We start from the raw sequence: 17,705 nt of genomic DNA on the forward strand, positions 1-17,705 counted from the left end.
GCTTGCATATGCCAGCGGGTGTGTGTCAAAATCAGGATGCAGGAGGCACCGAGGCCCAACAGCTTCAGAGTGAGTCTTACTGAAACCCAGGATAGAGGCTGAAACATCTGTAGCATAGTCTGAAAATCCTGGTCTTGGCGCTCTGGAGGATAAACCCGAAATTCCACTGTGTCCAGAACAGCTCGGATGAAAGGGAGCGTCTGAGAGAGAGTGAGGTGTGACTTTGGCATGTTGATAGTGAACTACAGCGAGTGCAAGAGGGTCGCCATAGTCTGGAGGTGGGAGATGACAGCCTGGGGCGAGCTTGCCTTCAACAGCCAGTCTTCGAAATAAGGAAAGACTGGCACCACTGATCTTCGCAGAGGAGCTGCAACACCTGCCATCACCTTGGTGAACACCGGAGGGGCACTGGTAAGGCCAAAAGAGAGCACAGTGAACTGAAAATGCTTGTGGGCTACCGTAAACCACAGATAGCGTCAGTGGGCAGGCACAACGGAAATGTGGAAGTAGGCGTCCTGCAAGTTCCACACTGCCATCCAGTCTCCTGGATTCAAGGCAGACAAGACCTGAGTCAACGTGAGAATTTTGAATTTCTCCTTCTTGAGGAAGAAGTTGAGAGTCCGCATCTCTAGAATAGGACGAAGGCCTTTGTCCTTTTTAGGGAACAAGAAAGCAGCGGGAATTACAACTACAGCCTACTTCTGGCACCGGAACCCTCTCTAAGGCTCCCTTGGCCAAGAGAGCAAGGACTTCCCCACGGAAAAGGGACAGATCATTCGTCAGCCGGTCATGAGATGGTGGCATGGATGGAGGGGCTGTCGCAAAGGTGAGGGAGTAGCCCTTTCGAAAGATTTGCAAAACCCATCAGTCCGATGTTTTGGACTGCCATTGAGGCAGATGATTGTGAACCCTACCGCCAACTGGATGCCCTTGGTGGTAAAGGGGGAGATCAGGAGGGTTTGGAGGCTGCAGCTGCCGGGTGGGTGGTGGCCTAACCAGACCGCTGGCTCTTTGACCCACAAGGTCTGTGGGTACTGTGCCCTCAGCCACGCAGAGGCTGAGGAGCATGCGCAGTTTGGTGGCTCGGAAGGAACTGGGGCAGTTGGAAGCCCCTTCTGTAGCCACGAAAAGTGTATTGGGGTGATGTGGGACCATAGAAATGCCTAAGGACTTGCCCTTAAGTTTGACCGTTCTTAAAGCAATCCAGCGCTGTATCCGCCTGGTCTTTGAAGAGAGGGGTTTCATCGAAGGGCATGTCCATAAGGGATGCCTGGACATCCCCCAAAAAGCCAGCTGTCCTGAACCAGGCATGGCGTCTCAGGGGCACTGTAAATGAAACCTTCTACCCAGCGAGTTTGTCGTGTCAAGACCACAGAGGATGGTGAATTTTGCTGCCTCAACAGCCTGAGAGAGTACAGCCCGGATCTGCACTTGGACTTGTGGTAGCGTTTGCGCAAACGTGTCCCATGGCATGCAGTATTCACAGACTGCAGTGCCAGGCTGGCAGAAGAAAACATCATCTTCCCGAAGGAATCCGGTCTCTTGGATTTCATATCCACGGGGCAGTAGCAAATGCACCATGGGATGTTGAGACTTAGAGTACCAAGCTCTCCGGAGTAGGGTGTTGGGTGAGGAAATTTGTCCCCCATGAAGAGGAGCAGTGGCAGCGGGCAATTGTCCTATTCACAGGAGCTCCTGTGTTGAGTTTGGACCAAGTGCGCAAAAGGACTTCAGTGAGGGAGTCAATGAAAGGGAGTAGTGGTTCCGATGAGGAGACTGGCAGTTGCAGCACCTCTGTCAATATATTACTCTTAACTGCCACCAAGGTCAACTGAAAATAAAGGACCTCAGATGCCCTTTGCACCACCATTGCGTACGAGGCTCCCTCCTCTCTAGCCATGGTAGGGGGAGAAAGCACACCAGTTTCGGGAGAGGTATCCAGTCCACTGGCTTCACCCAGTTCCTCACACCAGTCAATGCTAGGGTCCTCCTCACATGACTGGAATTCTTCAGGGTCCATTGACCCCTCCCATTCTTCCTCGAGTCCCAGACTGGGGGACAGGACTCAGGCTCAAATCTAGGAGGCAAGCAAGTGATGCCCATCCAGTTCCATTTCAGAGTTGGGGATCACAAAGGGGATGGTGTCGCCAGGAACATCGGCATCAGGACCAGCATCTGAGAAGGTCAAGTTGGTACGAACGGTGCCGGTCCAGATCCAAGAATGGATCCATGGGGATCCGCTGGAGCTGCTGGTGCAGAACCAGATGGGGTCCCATCCGACCCAGCCTGGCCCAAAAGTTCGACGAAGGGCCTGGACCGCCCAAATATAAGTGCGTGGCCTCATAGAACTCTTTTAGTTGGGCGGGGGTCACTTCGGCTCCAGGAAAATCAGGTAGATGCTGAGCCAGCCCAGGCTTGGGTGCTACTGGTGACTCAGACCCTGAATATCAACGCTCCCTCATCTCAGTGTTAACAGACCAGGAGAATTCGAAGACCTCTTCGACATCTTTTTGTGCCTCGACTTATCCAAGTGTCCCGAGGACTTGGAAAGGGAAGATGACCTCGGACTCTGCGACCACTCTTGGAACCTTCCTCTCAACAGAGACCTCGCTTTACGCGGAGTCGCATGTTGGGCTGCAATAGGCTTTAGGGATGCCTCCTGCAGGCCTTAGGACTCATGGCAAGGCAATCAGAGCACGAATTTGGTTCTTGGTTGTGCTGCAAACACCACAGGCAGACAAGGTGTGGGCCCATCACCAACATCAGGCGATGACGGGCTCCGCAGGTCTTCAATCCTAACTTCTTAGATGACATGCTACACACCAGTAGGACAAAAACACTAGACAAAATATTGAAATCCAGTCAACCAGTGACTGAGGGGAAGCTCTTTCCGGATCAGCACTGGCTGGCACAGAAAGAAAAGAACTGACGTCAGTTGGCCTAGGTGGCGCCTAAATAGTTGCAGCGAGCGTCACTTCTAGCACAGATGGCACAAGCGATGCACGCAGAGCCAAATCGATACCACTTATCAGTGCGCAGGAGTACTGCTCACAAAATGCTCCCAGATCCAGTCTGACGCCTGGGGAAGTTCAAAGGTAAGGAATCTGCAGTAGAATGAGCTTTCTTTCCACCAACAGCAAAAGGCAGGTCTTGGACCTTCATGTACCTTAAGGACCACATCCACGAGACACCTGTACTTAACTAACAGAGGTTTATAACTTTTTAGAAATTTGAATCCTGGTGCCATTCTAAACTCAATGAACAAACAAGTGTTTGAGTCCGAAAGGTAAAGCAAACAGCCCGCTTGAGTTGTCACAATCATCAGCATTGAGCTTAGTCTCTGAGAACCCCAGTGCATCCTCGTCTGACCTGAAAAGTGTCTCCACCTTGAAGATTTTCCATGGCTAAGAATATTCTTGCCCTGTTCTTAGACTAAACTTCTGCCACTCTTGGTAACAGTGGGTGAATAGAGTCCCTGCAGAGCAGATGTCGGGCCACATACATTTATCCCAGCGTCACAAGTTTGCTGTCTCTCAGGACCACACACTATCTGAAGCCACCAAACGCTGAGCTGCAGCCAATGGAACTGGACCCAACATGCAGGCTTGAGACACGTGGGGCAGAAACAGCAAGAATGGTCTTTGTGAATGGTTGTGAAATCGTAAATGTATACCAGAGACTCCAAAAAGCATGGACCAAGTTACAAAAATCTCTATCAAAGCAACTCAAAAGACCCCAACGTGCACTGCAATGGAAGAAAGGGATGGAAAGAAAACACTTAGTTATATACTGACCCACGGTCGAGGGACTTCAGGATCGACGAGGACTACACCAAGAGTTGCCCTGCTATCTTGATTTCTTTCCCTCTCCAGGTCCACCCAAGAACCACTAGAGCCTATAACAGCAGTGGCCAGTTGGCCTAACACCTCTGCACCTGAGCCCGGGTCCACGGAAACCATCTGTGTCCCCTTGCTTCAGAGACCCTCATGAGCCGAGCCATCCTTTGGGTTCTACCGGACTTGCCCACAAGTCCCCAATTGCAGCCTTTTTGTCACAGGTACTCTTCCACTGACTTTAACGTTAAGCTCTTGAGGCTACCAATGTGACCAGCACCTCTGCACATGGACACACCCGGGCAGGTAAACCCAAACTGCTGTGGTTCTTTGGACCTTGGACTCTAAGCACCTTAAGTCCTAAAAGGCACCTTCAACAACCACTTGCACTTCAACTACCGCCTACAGGTAAATGTACGCAGTGTATGTTTATGCCATAGGATAACATTACTGGTTTTGAGACTCATACCTACAAAACCGTTATTTAAGCATTAACTGAAAAATCCATACCTCCAAAAGTACTTACCTGATTCTGATGATCTTGGTGTGTAAAATTAAATAAAAATCTGTGTTATTTTTCTAAATAGGTCTCAGATTACTTTTTGAGTGTGTGCCTCATTTATTGACTCTGTGTGTACAACAAAATGTTCAACACTGCCACCTGATAAGTCTAAACTCCTTGACCAAACTACCACAGATAGAGCACCTGGAATTATTAAAGTAAAACCCTGTAAATCAATAAGGGTCGTCTGGCTTTTTTGCATGGTGTTCCCCTAAATTGGTACACTACATAAAAAACCAGCTTCCTAAATTGGTGGTTCAGCAGTTGGATACAAGACTTTGCATTAGATGAGACGACTGTCAAAGGATGATTCCACAAAGTGATCAAAAATTGACTTTAGTCAAAAATACTTTTTGAAAACCTTTCAATTCGATTTTTCTACATTTTCTGATTTAAACTGTTAGGACCTTATGTTAAGTCGCCTACGTTAGAAATTAAAAATGTGTACTAGTCAGTTTGGCCTTAAAAAGACTTTTAGAGTTAGTTATCTATTTCTAAAATGGTTCGACTGTACTAAAAATGTCTGGCACAGATGAGCTAGTCCAGGAACTCAACCTGACTCCTGGTCCGCATCTTAGTATAAAAGCAGTTAAGAAACCTCTGTACAGCCAGCAAAATTAAAACTGCCTCAAACATAACAAATACAAGCCTCCATGAAGCCCTTGCAAAGTTTGACGCAGCCCAAGCTGCAAGTGATCATGTCTCCTCTGAAGAGATTGACAGGGATCATGAAAGTGGAGACAGTACTCCAGGAGATTGTCCCACTAACCTAACTACAGATGGTGATGAAGTACCCCCTCACATCTACCATGAAAAACTGTACCTCAAGTGCCTTCCCCTACTGGGGGTAGGTCAGGCATTTCAGGGCAGGACTCTACACTATTTGAGTCTGTGCAACTCTACTCTACACCACTTCACTGTATGCCACTCCACTGCACCCCACTGTAAGTCACAACAGCGTATACTATTCCAGTGTGTGCCACTCCACTCTGTATCACCCCATTGTACCCCATTCCAGTCTTTGCCACTTCACTGTACGCTATTCCACTCTATGCCACTCCATTCTACCCTACTTCACTTCAATCCACCGTATGTCACTCCACACTATTCCACTATATGCCACAGGACTCTTCACCACTCCGATGAATGCTATTCCACTCCATGCCACTCCATGCTATGCAATTCCACGCTATGCCACTCCATTGTATGCCACAACACTGTACAGAATTCCACTTTACGCCACTCCACCCTATTCTACTCCACTCTATTCATCTGTATGCCATTCCACTGTACACCACTGCACTATAAACCACTTAACTCTTCGTTATTCCACTGTATGACAGTCAACTGTACACCACTACACTTTACGCTATTACACTCTATGCCACTAAAATGTACGCTATTCCAGTACAAGACTCCACTTTACACTATTCAATGCTATGCGCCACTCCACTCATTACTCTAATGTACAACATCATACTCTTCGCAGCAACACTGTACGCCACTCAATACTATGCCACGGTATGCCACGACACTTTGTTATTCCACTCTACGCCATTGTAGTGTACACCACTCTACTCTAAGCCACCCCACTCTAACTATTCCACTCTACGCTACTCAACTCTATACCATTCCATTCTACGCTATTCCACTGTACGCCACTCCACTGTATGCCACTCCACTGTATGCCACTCCAGTCTACGCTATTCCACTTCTCGCCACTTTACTGTATGCCACTGCACTGTACACCACTCAAGGCTATTTTACTCTACGCTATTTGAAACCACTATACTGTAACCACTTAACTCTATGCCACTCCACTCTACGCCACTGGACTCTACATCTTTGCATGCTACTCCACTAAACGGTATTCCACTCCCTTGTCAGGGGCGTAACACAGGCCCCCACAACCCTCACAGTGCGCCCCCCCCCCCCGAGTGCGGGGGGGCCCCCTCATCTCAGAACTCAGGCCTGAGAGCTACGGATTAAATCCAGAGCGGGCCCCTCTGTGTACCTGGCAAGGGGCCCCCTCAACTTTCGTTACGCCACTGTCCCCTGTATGTGGTTTCACTACATGCCCCTCCACTGTATGCTATTGCACTGTATGCCACTTCACTCTACGGCACTGTCTTCCATTGTACTCTATAACACTATACTTAGCACTCCACCCAACAACAGTTCACTCTACGATTTGAAACACTTTTTTATTACAAAATAAAAAACATTGCAATCCAATTAAAATCAAAAAACAATCAAAGCTTAACCCTTTGTTTTAGTTAGGAAAACTTTATTGTTTCTATACAAACCAAACAAGGTACCCAAACACTAGAAATTCTAAATTTATAGTCATACCTTAAATTAATAATTTACGCACCACCTTCAAATTATTATAACTTGCACATCTCCATACTCAGTTTAATGAACTTGGTAGCTACACTACATTGGCTATAAGTCACCATTGTACCATGCACTGTGTTCTGACAAATGATTTGATTTGCGATGTCATAAGTGATGTTATTTATGCTATGATTTCAAATTGCATAAGTGATGTAATATGAAAGGGTATAAGCAAGTTCACTACACTGTGTATGGAGGTGCGCAGGTTATAATAATTTGAAGGTGATGCCCAATTTATAATAATGTGAAGGTGGTGCGTAATTTATAAATTTAAGGTATAAATATAATGTTAGAGTTTCTGATGCTCGGGTACCTTAAGTTTGGTTTGCATAGAAAGAATAACTTTTTATAACTATAACAAAGGTTTACCCTTCGTTTTTTTCATTAAATGTATACACATAAATTATATTTTCTCCTCTCTAGGGTCCAGAAAGAAGTCGCACCTGGCGGCTCCAGCATAGAGATCTTTCTATACAAACCAAAGATTTATCCTTTGGTTTTTTCAATTGAATATATAGACACAAATTACATTTCCTCCTCCTTAGGGTCCAGAAAGAACAACTCAAACCTAGCATCTCCAGCAGTGCAATAGTGTAGCTTTATAGCACTGCTGGAGCTGCATGTTGTTCTTTCTGGACCCAGGGGAGGGGGAAATATACTTTATTGTCTTTGCCTGTATGACCCACCTTACAACATGCCGTCCCCAATAGGGTGAGGGGCGTTTAGAGGGAGTTGTGGTTGATGTGGAGAGAGACTTACAGACACACACTCGCACACCTTCTGTTTGAGATGCATTACTCATGGGCAGCCAGCTATCACATGATGACATTCATAATGAGCATTCGTGTTTAACTCAACTTGTAGAAGAGCTACCTGCTAAAAAGGGTGATTATTATTTTGCCTTTTCTGTTCAATGATATTTGAACTTTCTTTACAAGATTATTGCAGTGAAGCCAAATAAGTAGAATGATAGGCCATCTCCATGTATATGATATAGGTTGCAACTGTTGATCTAGAGATACAAACTCTCAAATTCTAGGCTAAATAATTTAGATATACATAATGTGCCCAATAAAATGAAAAGTATTTGTTCTCCAGGGAACTATGTCTCCCTCTCAAAAAAAATAAAAAAAAAATCCATAAATTCATGTTTGGCCAAGTCAGCAACAGCTCAATACAATGTTGGCTATCTATAGGATACACTGAAAAACAGAAACAAAAATACCATGGTCAGAGAGTTCAGTTTGGAATCATTTCAAAATTGCACACACCAATGCTACATTTTCCATTCATTTAATTTAGAACTACTTACCAGAGAGGGTAAGATGATCATATCTGTATCAACTGCTTTTGAGCCCAGATCTTCAGATCTTAACCTCTTCCCGGGCTGCCATTTTCGAGCCAACATCCGTATTTTCTCATCTGTAGTGATAGCATCTCCATCAAACCTTTAAGTTTAAGTTAAAGAACATTTGCTGGGTAACCAATGTGGCAAAACAAGGGTCAAAACACCAGAGCAACTGCAGCAATTCTAAGCACACACGAAGTGTTTAAATAGTAACTATATCATCGTCAGATTACCTAAAATTATCAATTGCAGATTTCCTGCTATAAAAAAATGATATTAGGGCAGGCATCATCGGCTGAAAACAATAACTATCGAGCATAACGTGAATTCGCCATCTTCAAAATAAATCTTAGGTAGGACAAATACTACAAATAAACACAACTCTAAGCTCGAATTACTGACATTTAATGAAAGTAATCAGTAAGCAAAACACCTTTGTGTCAATGCCATCAAAGGACACAAGCCTGTATTGATGACACTGTAGCAAGCCTGCCCATGCAGTCGATAAAGCTTTCCAATTATGAAATTAAACTAAATTCAACTAGTCATCAAGAATTGAAACTCATCAAATTTCACATTACTTGTAAGGGACAAAACATCTTTACATAAAGTGCTTAACGGCTCAAATGTAATTATAGTTCGCTCTCCTGAATTCACTCTTCTGAATGGACTTAGCCTTCCATTCTGTCCATGCAGAAAGATTGCTGCTTCCAGAATATTGCCTTTCAAATACACATGGTCTACTTGTGCATTCAGCATGCAATAGTTGGTCTACCCTGTCTTGCAAACAAGAGAGACATAATTTCCACTGCATCAGACGCAACAAGAGGACAGTTCAAATCCATAGACAAATCCTGGGTGCAGCCAGTCAATACCTTAGAGGGAACAACATAGTTTCTCCTGTATTCCATTTAGTGCACTGCATGGAGATGTAATGGTTGCACCCATCGACTATCATATTCCTTTGGCGTAAAGGTGTTTTTGTAACACTCAATGCTGTTCACCCCTGGGCTGCTTCAGGGAAATGTTTACAATGTAGTACAACTGTGACAATATTTTGTTCATATGTTTGGCCATCACTGTTTGTGCCTGGCTTGGTGGAGTCACAGAATTTATGCAAATAAAAATAACTTTTGTTCAAGCTTTACAGTGTCTGCAGCGATATTACAACAGTAATTTAGGCACCATTGAGCCCCTCTGCAGCTATCCCAGAATCCCCTGCAGCTTCAGCTGAAACCTTAGTAACATTAACAATACCCAGAAACTTGTTGCTGTACAACTATCTTTTCTGTTTAGGTAATCCTACTTCTTCAAAAAACAGAAAATAAAAGGGCAAGACGCTGTGACCCTTTCTTGGACACTTAGGTTTGATCCTCATCACCCACCTCTGCCTTCAAATTACCTCTCCCTCAGCACTCCTAGATCATTCTCAAATGCGCCTGCTGCTTTACCACTGGATTGACACCTCAGAAGTTTGTCTCATTTGATTTTGACACAGAGCAGAAAGCAGAGTCTGCTCTTTGGAGTACCCAAACACACTATTCACAGAACAATTTTTCAATAAGAGCACGTTCAACTGGAATGCTGTACACAGAGCAGTATGTTGTGCAGGGTACAATTGAGACCGTATTACAGACTTCAGGATTTTATGAGTAGTTGGGCGGGGACGACATTTAATTGTAAAGTAGTTTTTTTCAATATTTATATTACATATTTGAGATACAGGGAGATTACATTATTAGCCTAGAAACATTATGTTTGGCCAAGTGCCAAATTCAGAGTTACATAGAGGTTTACAGGTTCCAAGGTCAAACATACTCTGATTATTTGTTACAATGGCTACTACACCGTCTTCTTTAAACATGTCAATAAACGAAATTTAGAGAGGGTATTTTCAGTGATTTTTGTTAGAATTTAATATTCTACAGCAGCCGGTTCTGTCAGTATTCCTATGGTTTCCACATAATTTTTACAGCTCTGCCATTTTTCACTCCCAAGCAGAAAGGCCAGGCACTAAGACTTCTCCACATGTGAGACATGCAGGTTGATAGCGAATTCACTAACATGTGTGGGATCTAGCAGGGAATGAAAAAGGCAGAAATAGTTAAGTTATGCATGGTGGGTAGGTTCGTGTACGTGTGTCTGTTTTGCCCTCTGTCTTTCTTCTGCAATATACAACTTTCATAAATGTAAGTGCCAAACGGATGTTTAGAGTTTCTCTTTCCATGAGGAGAATCAAAAGAATTTGAGCATAGAAAGCACCCTGTTACTTTAAGGAAACGCAGTAAGGGAGGAATCCGCTGGTGGTAATCCGACTGGAAGACCACCTCGAATCCGTAGGGTCTGAATGTGCTCCAGATGGATTTAGATGCGTACCAAAGATCTGATCTATGGCCAATCTCAACTGTATAAGCTGTTGTGCCATGGCCAATGGCCTGTGAATAATAGGGGCACATCAGGAGCAAAGTCAGAATCGGATCTAAAGTTGGGAAACAATTTTGCGGCTCGATGTTGCCTGACTCCAAACAGTGGAAGTGGAGGGACAAATGAAAGCCATATTTGGACTTCATTTGGTTTTTGGCTTTTTCGTTTTACTGATTCAGCGCGAGGCTTTGGGAGCGAGAATTGCGACCAAGTCTTCAACTTCCTTTGTGGTTCTGTGACAACAAGTTTGGCTTTACGGTCTTGGATAACCTTTCAATTCATCTTCCCACAGCAGTCGCATGATGCAGAGTCATGCTTCTGTACGAAACACCAGACAGACATTGTGGGTGCCCATCACTGACATATAGTCATGACAGCCCCTGCATGGTTTATAACCTGTGGTTTAAATAAGAGACATCCCTTGGCACACTGAGAAAATTTTGACGGTAAAGCATATTGCCAAACTTGCAGGTTAGATGGAGCTCCCAATCTGCGTCGGAATGCGCAGAAAGAAAGGAACTGATGTCAGCATGCATAGGTGGTACCGATATAGTGGCCCAACATCGCATCGAGGGAGGATGGACCAATCACAAAGCCAAACAACACCCCTGGTGTAGTGTAAAGGAATTGCCATTGAAACATTTCCAGATCCAGTCTGGCAAATGGGGGTATTCTCAAGGTAAGGAATCTGCAGATATTGGTTTCTATCAGGAAGGCAATTCAGAAGGAGAGGGAAAACAGGGAAAGGAGAAAAAATATTGGAAACGTGGCAGTCCTAGCTCCTTAGGTAGAGAGCAACAGCAGATTACAGATTTATGTGAGATTTAAATAGCTATGTTTTAAGTATTTCCGTAAAGAAAATATTTTCTTTACTTCTCCGAACTTCAGGGTGAGAGTTCCAAATGATGGGGCAGCACCAGAAAGTGGTTCTGAAGCATCAGTTAGCACTGAATAGCTTTGTTTCGAGGAAGAAGGTCTCCTTACTTTTGAGATTTTTTGCTCTTTCATAGATAGAAAGAGAGACGCAAGGATAAACTGGCTGTTGTAATGTTAACGCTCTTGAAAGTAAGACATAAAAGGTTAAATTTACTTTCTGCATCTAGCGGTAAACAATTGAAGTTCCCCAAGACTAGTTTTAAAGGATTAAATGTTTTTGAGCCTGTAGTCAGTCTCACTGCTGAATGCAACTGGGCTTTCATAGACTCAAAGTAGTTTTGAAAAGTTCTATGAGTTGTGCATTTCCATAAGCCATCTGAGAAATGATGTTGATTTATTGTGCCTCATGTGTTTATCTGACCCTTGTAGAAAGGTCGTTATTCCCTCCTTTAAAAGTAGGGGTGATGGTTCATTTATAGATTTTATTTTGGTATCATCACCTCTACTAGAATTATTCACAGGATTCGCTATACAAGCAAGTGTACACAGTGATAAGAATCCCATGTGTGTTCATTTTCGTGGGCCTTTATTTTTGCATAGAGGGGGGCTGGGCAGAGTTGGGAGGTGAGACCAACAGATGGTGGGAGGCAGTTAAAATGGACCCAGATATCCCCAGACATTCTTTACAAGTTTATGTCAGTCTCGTGTGCTAAGGAGTTTGCCATGTGCACTACTTCGACCTCGGCACTGGGGGAGGTCATTAGTGCTTTTAAAATTACAAATACAAAGGAAGGTAGTAGCGTTCCCAATGGGGAAAAAAACGCACATCAAAGAAACAAATATCATATAAATCCAATAATGGCGTAATTCATATATTGATGATGTCAATGTAGCGGGGTGCTGGGACAGCTTTAAGCACTTACTACCCAAAAGTGCCAATAGCAGGTTGACAAGTCAAGTACGGACGAAACACGTGTTGGCTGTTTCTGAACATTGGATTTTAATTTACAAACCAATAAAGAGAATGTTTAATACAGAAGTTTTGACGGACTTTCATCTTTTCCGACAGAATTGTGGAACACCTTGCATTCTTAGAGGACTTTTGTATAGACATATTATACATTCATTGGGTGTGTGCAACTAGCTGGCATTTTTCTTTGCTTTTAAAATTATTTCAGACAAAATAAGTGATTTTTTTAAGTGCTCCGGCTCGGCGATCTGTTATTCAGTCCCCTAGGTGGTTTGATGCACATGTTACTACTTGTGTAACGATATATCTGTAAGAGACATTAGTTAGTGATAGATTCCTTACCTTAGAATATTCCACAGGCTTCAGTCTGGATCCGGAAAGTTTTCTGCTTAGCAGTACCTCTGCACGCCAGTAGGTGGCGCTGTGTGCCTCCGCGCCAGTCACCAGCCTTGTGCGCGTCGGGATGACCTCACAGAGGTTACTTAGGCGCCACCCATGCGCACTGACGTCAGTTCTGTACACAACTTTTCGCGCTGAAACGCAGAGTCATGCGAGAAACTGACATTTGGTGCATAAAACTAGGGCCCTAAAAGGGGATGACCTTAACCCTAGTAATCAGTTCGCAGAACGGGGAGGATGGGTGGGGCGGTAAGGACTCGATCAATAACTAATGTCTCTTACAGATATATCGTTACACAAGTAGTAACTTGTGCATCTGAAAGAGACACGTTAGTGATAGATTCCTTACCTTAGAATAGATACCCCAGCAATACCAACCCCGGTTGTGGGTCTGCGAACAAGATTACACCAGAAAATCACGGAGCACAGAACAGCCAAAGAAGCCGTCTCTCCTGACCTGACTGTCAAGGCAGTAGTGCTTGGTAAACGTGTGCAGCGAGGCCCACGTAGCTGCCTGACAAATATTCTGCAAGGGGACACCGCGTCCCAAGGCAGTAGTGGCTGCAGTTGCCCTGGTCGAATGGGCACGCAGTCCCACAGGAGGCTCCTTCTTGGCCAAGGCGTAACAGGCTTTGATGCACAGAACGACCCACCGGGAGATGGTCTGTTTGTGCACTGCCCAACCTCTTTTGGCGCCCACGTAGTCAACAAAGAGCTGATCATCCACCCGGAACTACTGTGTACGTTGCAGATAGAATGCGAGCGCACGTTTTGGGTCTAGACGGTGGAGCTGCTCCTCTTTCCTTGAAGGATGCGGAAAAAAGGTGGGCAAAGTGATGGTCTGCCCGATGTGGAAGGGCGTGATAACCTTTGGCAAGAAAGAAGGACGTGTCCTCAGAACCACCTTGTCCGGATGAACAGAAAGGAAAGGAGGTTTGGAAGAAAGAGCCTGAAGCTCACTCACCTTCCTGGCAGAGGTGATAGCCACCAGGAAAGCAGTCTTGAGAGTAAGAAGACGTGAGGGGCTCAAAGGGAGCGCACCATCAGAAAAGTCAAGACAAGATTCAAGTCCCACTGAGGCATTATGAAGGGCACAGGTGGGAACATATGCGTAATGCCCTTAAGAAAACGGTAAACAACCGGGGCTTAAAAAGAGAAGGCTGATCAGGAAGCTGTAGAAAGACAGAGATGGCCGAGAGATAACCTTTATGAGTGCCCAGAGCAGAGCCCTGCTGGGCCAAAGAAAGAAGGAACAGAAGAACCTCAGAAAGAGGGGCAGAAAGGGGATCCACAGTCTTAGCTGTGCACCATGCCACAAATCTGTTCCACCTCCAGGCGTGCACCGTTTTAGTGGAGAAACGCCTGGCTGCCAGGATGACATCACAGACTTCGGGAGGAAGATCGAAAGGTGTCAACTGTCGCCGCTCAATGTCCAAGCATGGAGGTGGAGGCTGGACAGGTTCGGGTGGAGGACCGTCCCCTGCTGCTGCGACAGAAGATCCTCCCTAGAGGCAGACTGATTGGGGGATCAACGCTCATACTGAGTAGCTCGGGATACCATACTCTTTGAACCCAGTCCGGATCCACAAGTATAACTTGGGCCCGGTCGCGCCTGATCTTCTTCAGCACTCTGGGCAGAAGTGGTATAGGCGGAAAGGCGTAAAACAGACCGCAGCTCCACTCAAGACGAAAAGCGTCTCCGAGCGAGTGCCGCCTTGTAAATTCCAACGCGCAGAACTGATGACATTGCGCGCTCTCTTCGGTGGCGAATAGATCTAACCAAGGCTCTCCCCATCGCAGAAAGAGACCTTGCGCCACGTCCAAGTTCAGACGCCACTCGTGATCCACCATGCACCGGCGGCTGAGTTCGTCCGCACTGGTGTTCAGAGAACCTACCAGGTGTTGAACCACCAAGGTAATGCCCTGATGTCCCAGCCACGTCCAGAGGCATTGAGCCTCCTGACATATGGCCCACGACCCCACCCCGCCTGTTTGTTGCAATACCACATGGCGGTGGTGTTGTCCGTGAACACCTGCACTACACTTACCCGGACAGAGGGAAGGAATGCCTTCAGTGCAAGCCAGATCGCCCGCAGCTCCAGAAGGTTGATATGGAGCCGGGACTCCGTCGGAGACTAGAGGACTCTGATCCCCGCCTCTCCCATGGGGCCCCCCAACCGAGGAGGGACGCATCAGTCACTACTGTGTGCTCCGGTTGAGGAAGGGATCTGCCGCTGACCCAATCGCAATTCGTGAGCCACCTCTGCAATTGCCGTGCAGTGCCCTCCGAGATCTGGACATGATCGGACAGGTTGCCCTGATGCTGCGCCCACTGAACTTCAGGTCCCACTGCAGAGCCCGCATATGCCATCTGGCATATGGTACCAGCAGGATGCAGGAGGCCATCAGGCCCAGAAGCCGGAGGGTCATCCTGACAAACCCGGGATAGAGGCTGAAAGAGCAGAACCATTGCCTGAATATCCCGGACTCGCTGTTCGGGAGTATAAACCCGAAACAGCGTCGAATCCAGAACCGCTCCGATGAAAGGGGGCTTCTGATAGGGACTAAGGTGCGACTTGGCACATTGATGGAGAACCCCAGCAGATGCAGGAGGTCGGCCATAGTCTGGAGGTGGGAGACAACTGCCTGGGGCGAACCCACCTTCAACAGCCAGTCATCGAGGTAGAGGAAGACTGACACCCCTGACCTGCTCAGATGAACTGCGACCACCGCCATCACCTTCGTGAACACCCGAGGGGCGCAGGTAAGGCCGAAGGGGAGCGCGGAAAACTGAAAATGCTCCTGGCCTACTGTGAACCGCAGGTAACGCCGGTGGGCCGGCAGGACGGGAATGTGAAAATAAGTGTCCTGCAAGTCCAACGCTACCATCCAGTCTCCAGGGTCCAGGGCAGACAGGACCTGATCCAGAGTCAGCATCTTGAACTTCTCCTTCCGGAGGAAGCGATTGACGTCCCAGAGGTCCAAGATGGGGCACAGGCCCCCCCCTTGTCCTTCTTGGGGACCAGAAAGTAGTGCGAATAGCAACCACACCCCACTTCCTGATCGGGAACGTACTCGATGGCCCCCTTGGCCCGGAGGGCTGTGACTTCCTGACGGAGAAGCGCCAAATGATCCCTTGACATGCGGTGGTACCGAGGTGGCATGGCTGGAGGGGAGGACAGAAAGGGGAGCGAGTAACCTTGGTAAATTATCTGCAGCACCTACTTGTCTGACGTGATCTCGCGCCGGAGGTGGCGGTGAACCCTGCCACCCACTGGCGTGGGGTGCCCCCTGAAGCTTGGATTAGGAAGGTTTTGAGACGGAAGCAGCGGAGGTGGAAGCGGACGTCCCCGCACGCTGGTTACCAGACCCGCCCCTGCGGAACCCACGTCCGCGGCCTCGCTGAGGCTGGTTTTGCACAGGCTTGCCGGAAGAGCGCACCTGGGTACGCCTGCCCTGGCCAGGGAAAGCAACGAAACCCCGTTGTGGCAGAACTTTGAGGAAAGACCCAAAGACTTGGCTGTGGCACGAGTGTCTTTAAAGCGCTCCAGGGCATTGTCAGCCTTATCACCAAAGAGGCGGGAGCCATCGAAGGGCATGTCCATGAGCGAGCTCTGGACATCGGGTGGGAAGCCAGTGGAAAGTAACCAGGCGTGGCGCCGCAACGCCACCGTCATGGAAATCGCCCTGCCCAATGAATCAGCGGTGTCCAAATCACACCCGTAGGCAAACTTCGCCGCATCTTTGCCCTCCGCAATTGCTTGGGAAAGGACAGCCTGGACCTCCTCAGAGCACTGAGGCAGAACCTCCGCCACCGAATCCCACACTGCGTGGGAGTAACGGCCCAATAGGCAGGCAGTATTAACCAATCTCAACCCCAAACTGGCTGAGGAGAACAAACCTCTTGCCATATTGGTCCAGCCTCTTGGAGTCCTTATCCGGCGGAGCCGAGGGAAAGGCACTCCGCGATGTCGTGGCCTGAATGACCAGGCTCTCAGGCGTGGGGTGAGTGGTCAAGAAGGCGGGATCACCAGACACCGGGCGATGACACCGGGCGACGTTCTTATCCACTGGCGCCACCGAGGCCGGCCGCAACCAAGTACCCAAGAGGACTTCGGTAATGGCCTCATTGAAAGGGCAGCGGCTCCGACGACATAGACACCGTCTGGAGCACCTCCGTAAGGAGGTTGGTCTTAAGGTCAACCGTAGGGAGGGGAGGTGGAGAGTCTCCGCGGCTCGACGCAGCACCATAGTGTAGGAAGCGCCCTCCTCCATAGTAGGCACATCAAGTTCACACGCATCTTTAAGGTCATCCACCCAATCCTGCTCGGAGTCACACTACCGCGCAAGGGGGTCCTCAGAGCCGTCGCAGTCCTCATCCGGCTCTGGGGTAGAAGGAGCCGGTTGCGGCGGCAGGACCGGAGCCAGAGATGGGGCCAGCGGCGCTGGGAGCGGCGCCGGAAGCTGAGCCAGGAGTTGCGCAGGCCGGGGCCGAACCGGAGCCGCATCCCAATGAGGATCTCAGGTTGAAACGAAATGGTCCGAGAACCGAGGCAGTGGTGGGATAAACGGCACCCAGTGCGGCACCTGTGGCGGAGCCAGGGGTGGCGCTGGGGCTGGAGCCAGCGGCGTTGCACCTAGTGGCACCGGAGCCGCGGGCGCTGGATCCAGTGGCTCCGGGGCTGGAGCCGGAGGCGGTGCCGCCGGGTCAACTGGATCTGGACACGGGACCGTGGGACCCGCAGGTGCACCGGCAGGAGCCCGAGGCCTAAACAGGCAGTCCAAGACAGCAAGAAACTCTTGCCGCTGTTAGGGAGTAGCCGACGGACCCGGGTATAGCAGGTAGGCCACGGGTATCCCAGGCTCCAGAGAAGCCGCAGGGGCAGAGCCCCTATC

At 47.8% G+C, this 17,705-nt stretch overlaps 1 protein-coding gene across 2 annotated transcripts in view; it reads right to left on the reverse strand.

The window, feature by feature from the left end:
- ZZEF1 (zinc finger ZZ-type and EF-hand domain containing 1) overlaps window positions 1-17,705 on the reverse strand; it is a 1,433,434-nt gene that overhangs the window by 254,671 nt on the left and 1,161,058 nt on the right. For both annotated transcript variants that reach the window (XM_085649580.1, XM_085649579.1), the window contains one exon: window positions 8,105-8,240. In XM_085649580.1, the coding sequence (XP_085505706.1) occupies window positions 8,105-8,240 (136 nt within the window). The remainder of the gene's footprint in view (window positions 1-8,104; window positions 8,241-17,705) is intronic.

The sequence above is a fragment of the Triturus cristatus genome, chromosome 3_2 (genome assembly GCF_964204655.1).
Source record: "Triturus cristatus chromosome 3_2, aTriCri1.1, whole genome shotgun sequence".
In the NCBI taxonomy this organism is placed as follows: Eukaryota; Metazoa; Chordata; class Amphibia; order Caudata; family Salamandridae; genus Triturus; species Triturus cristatus.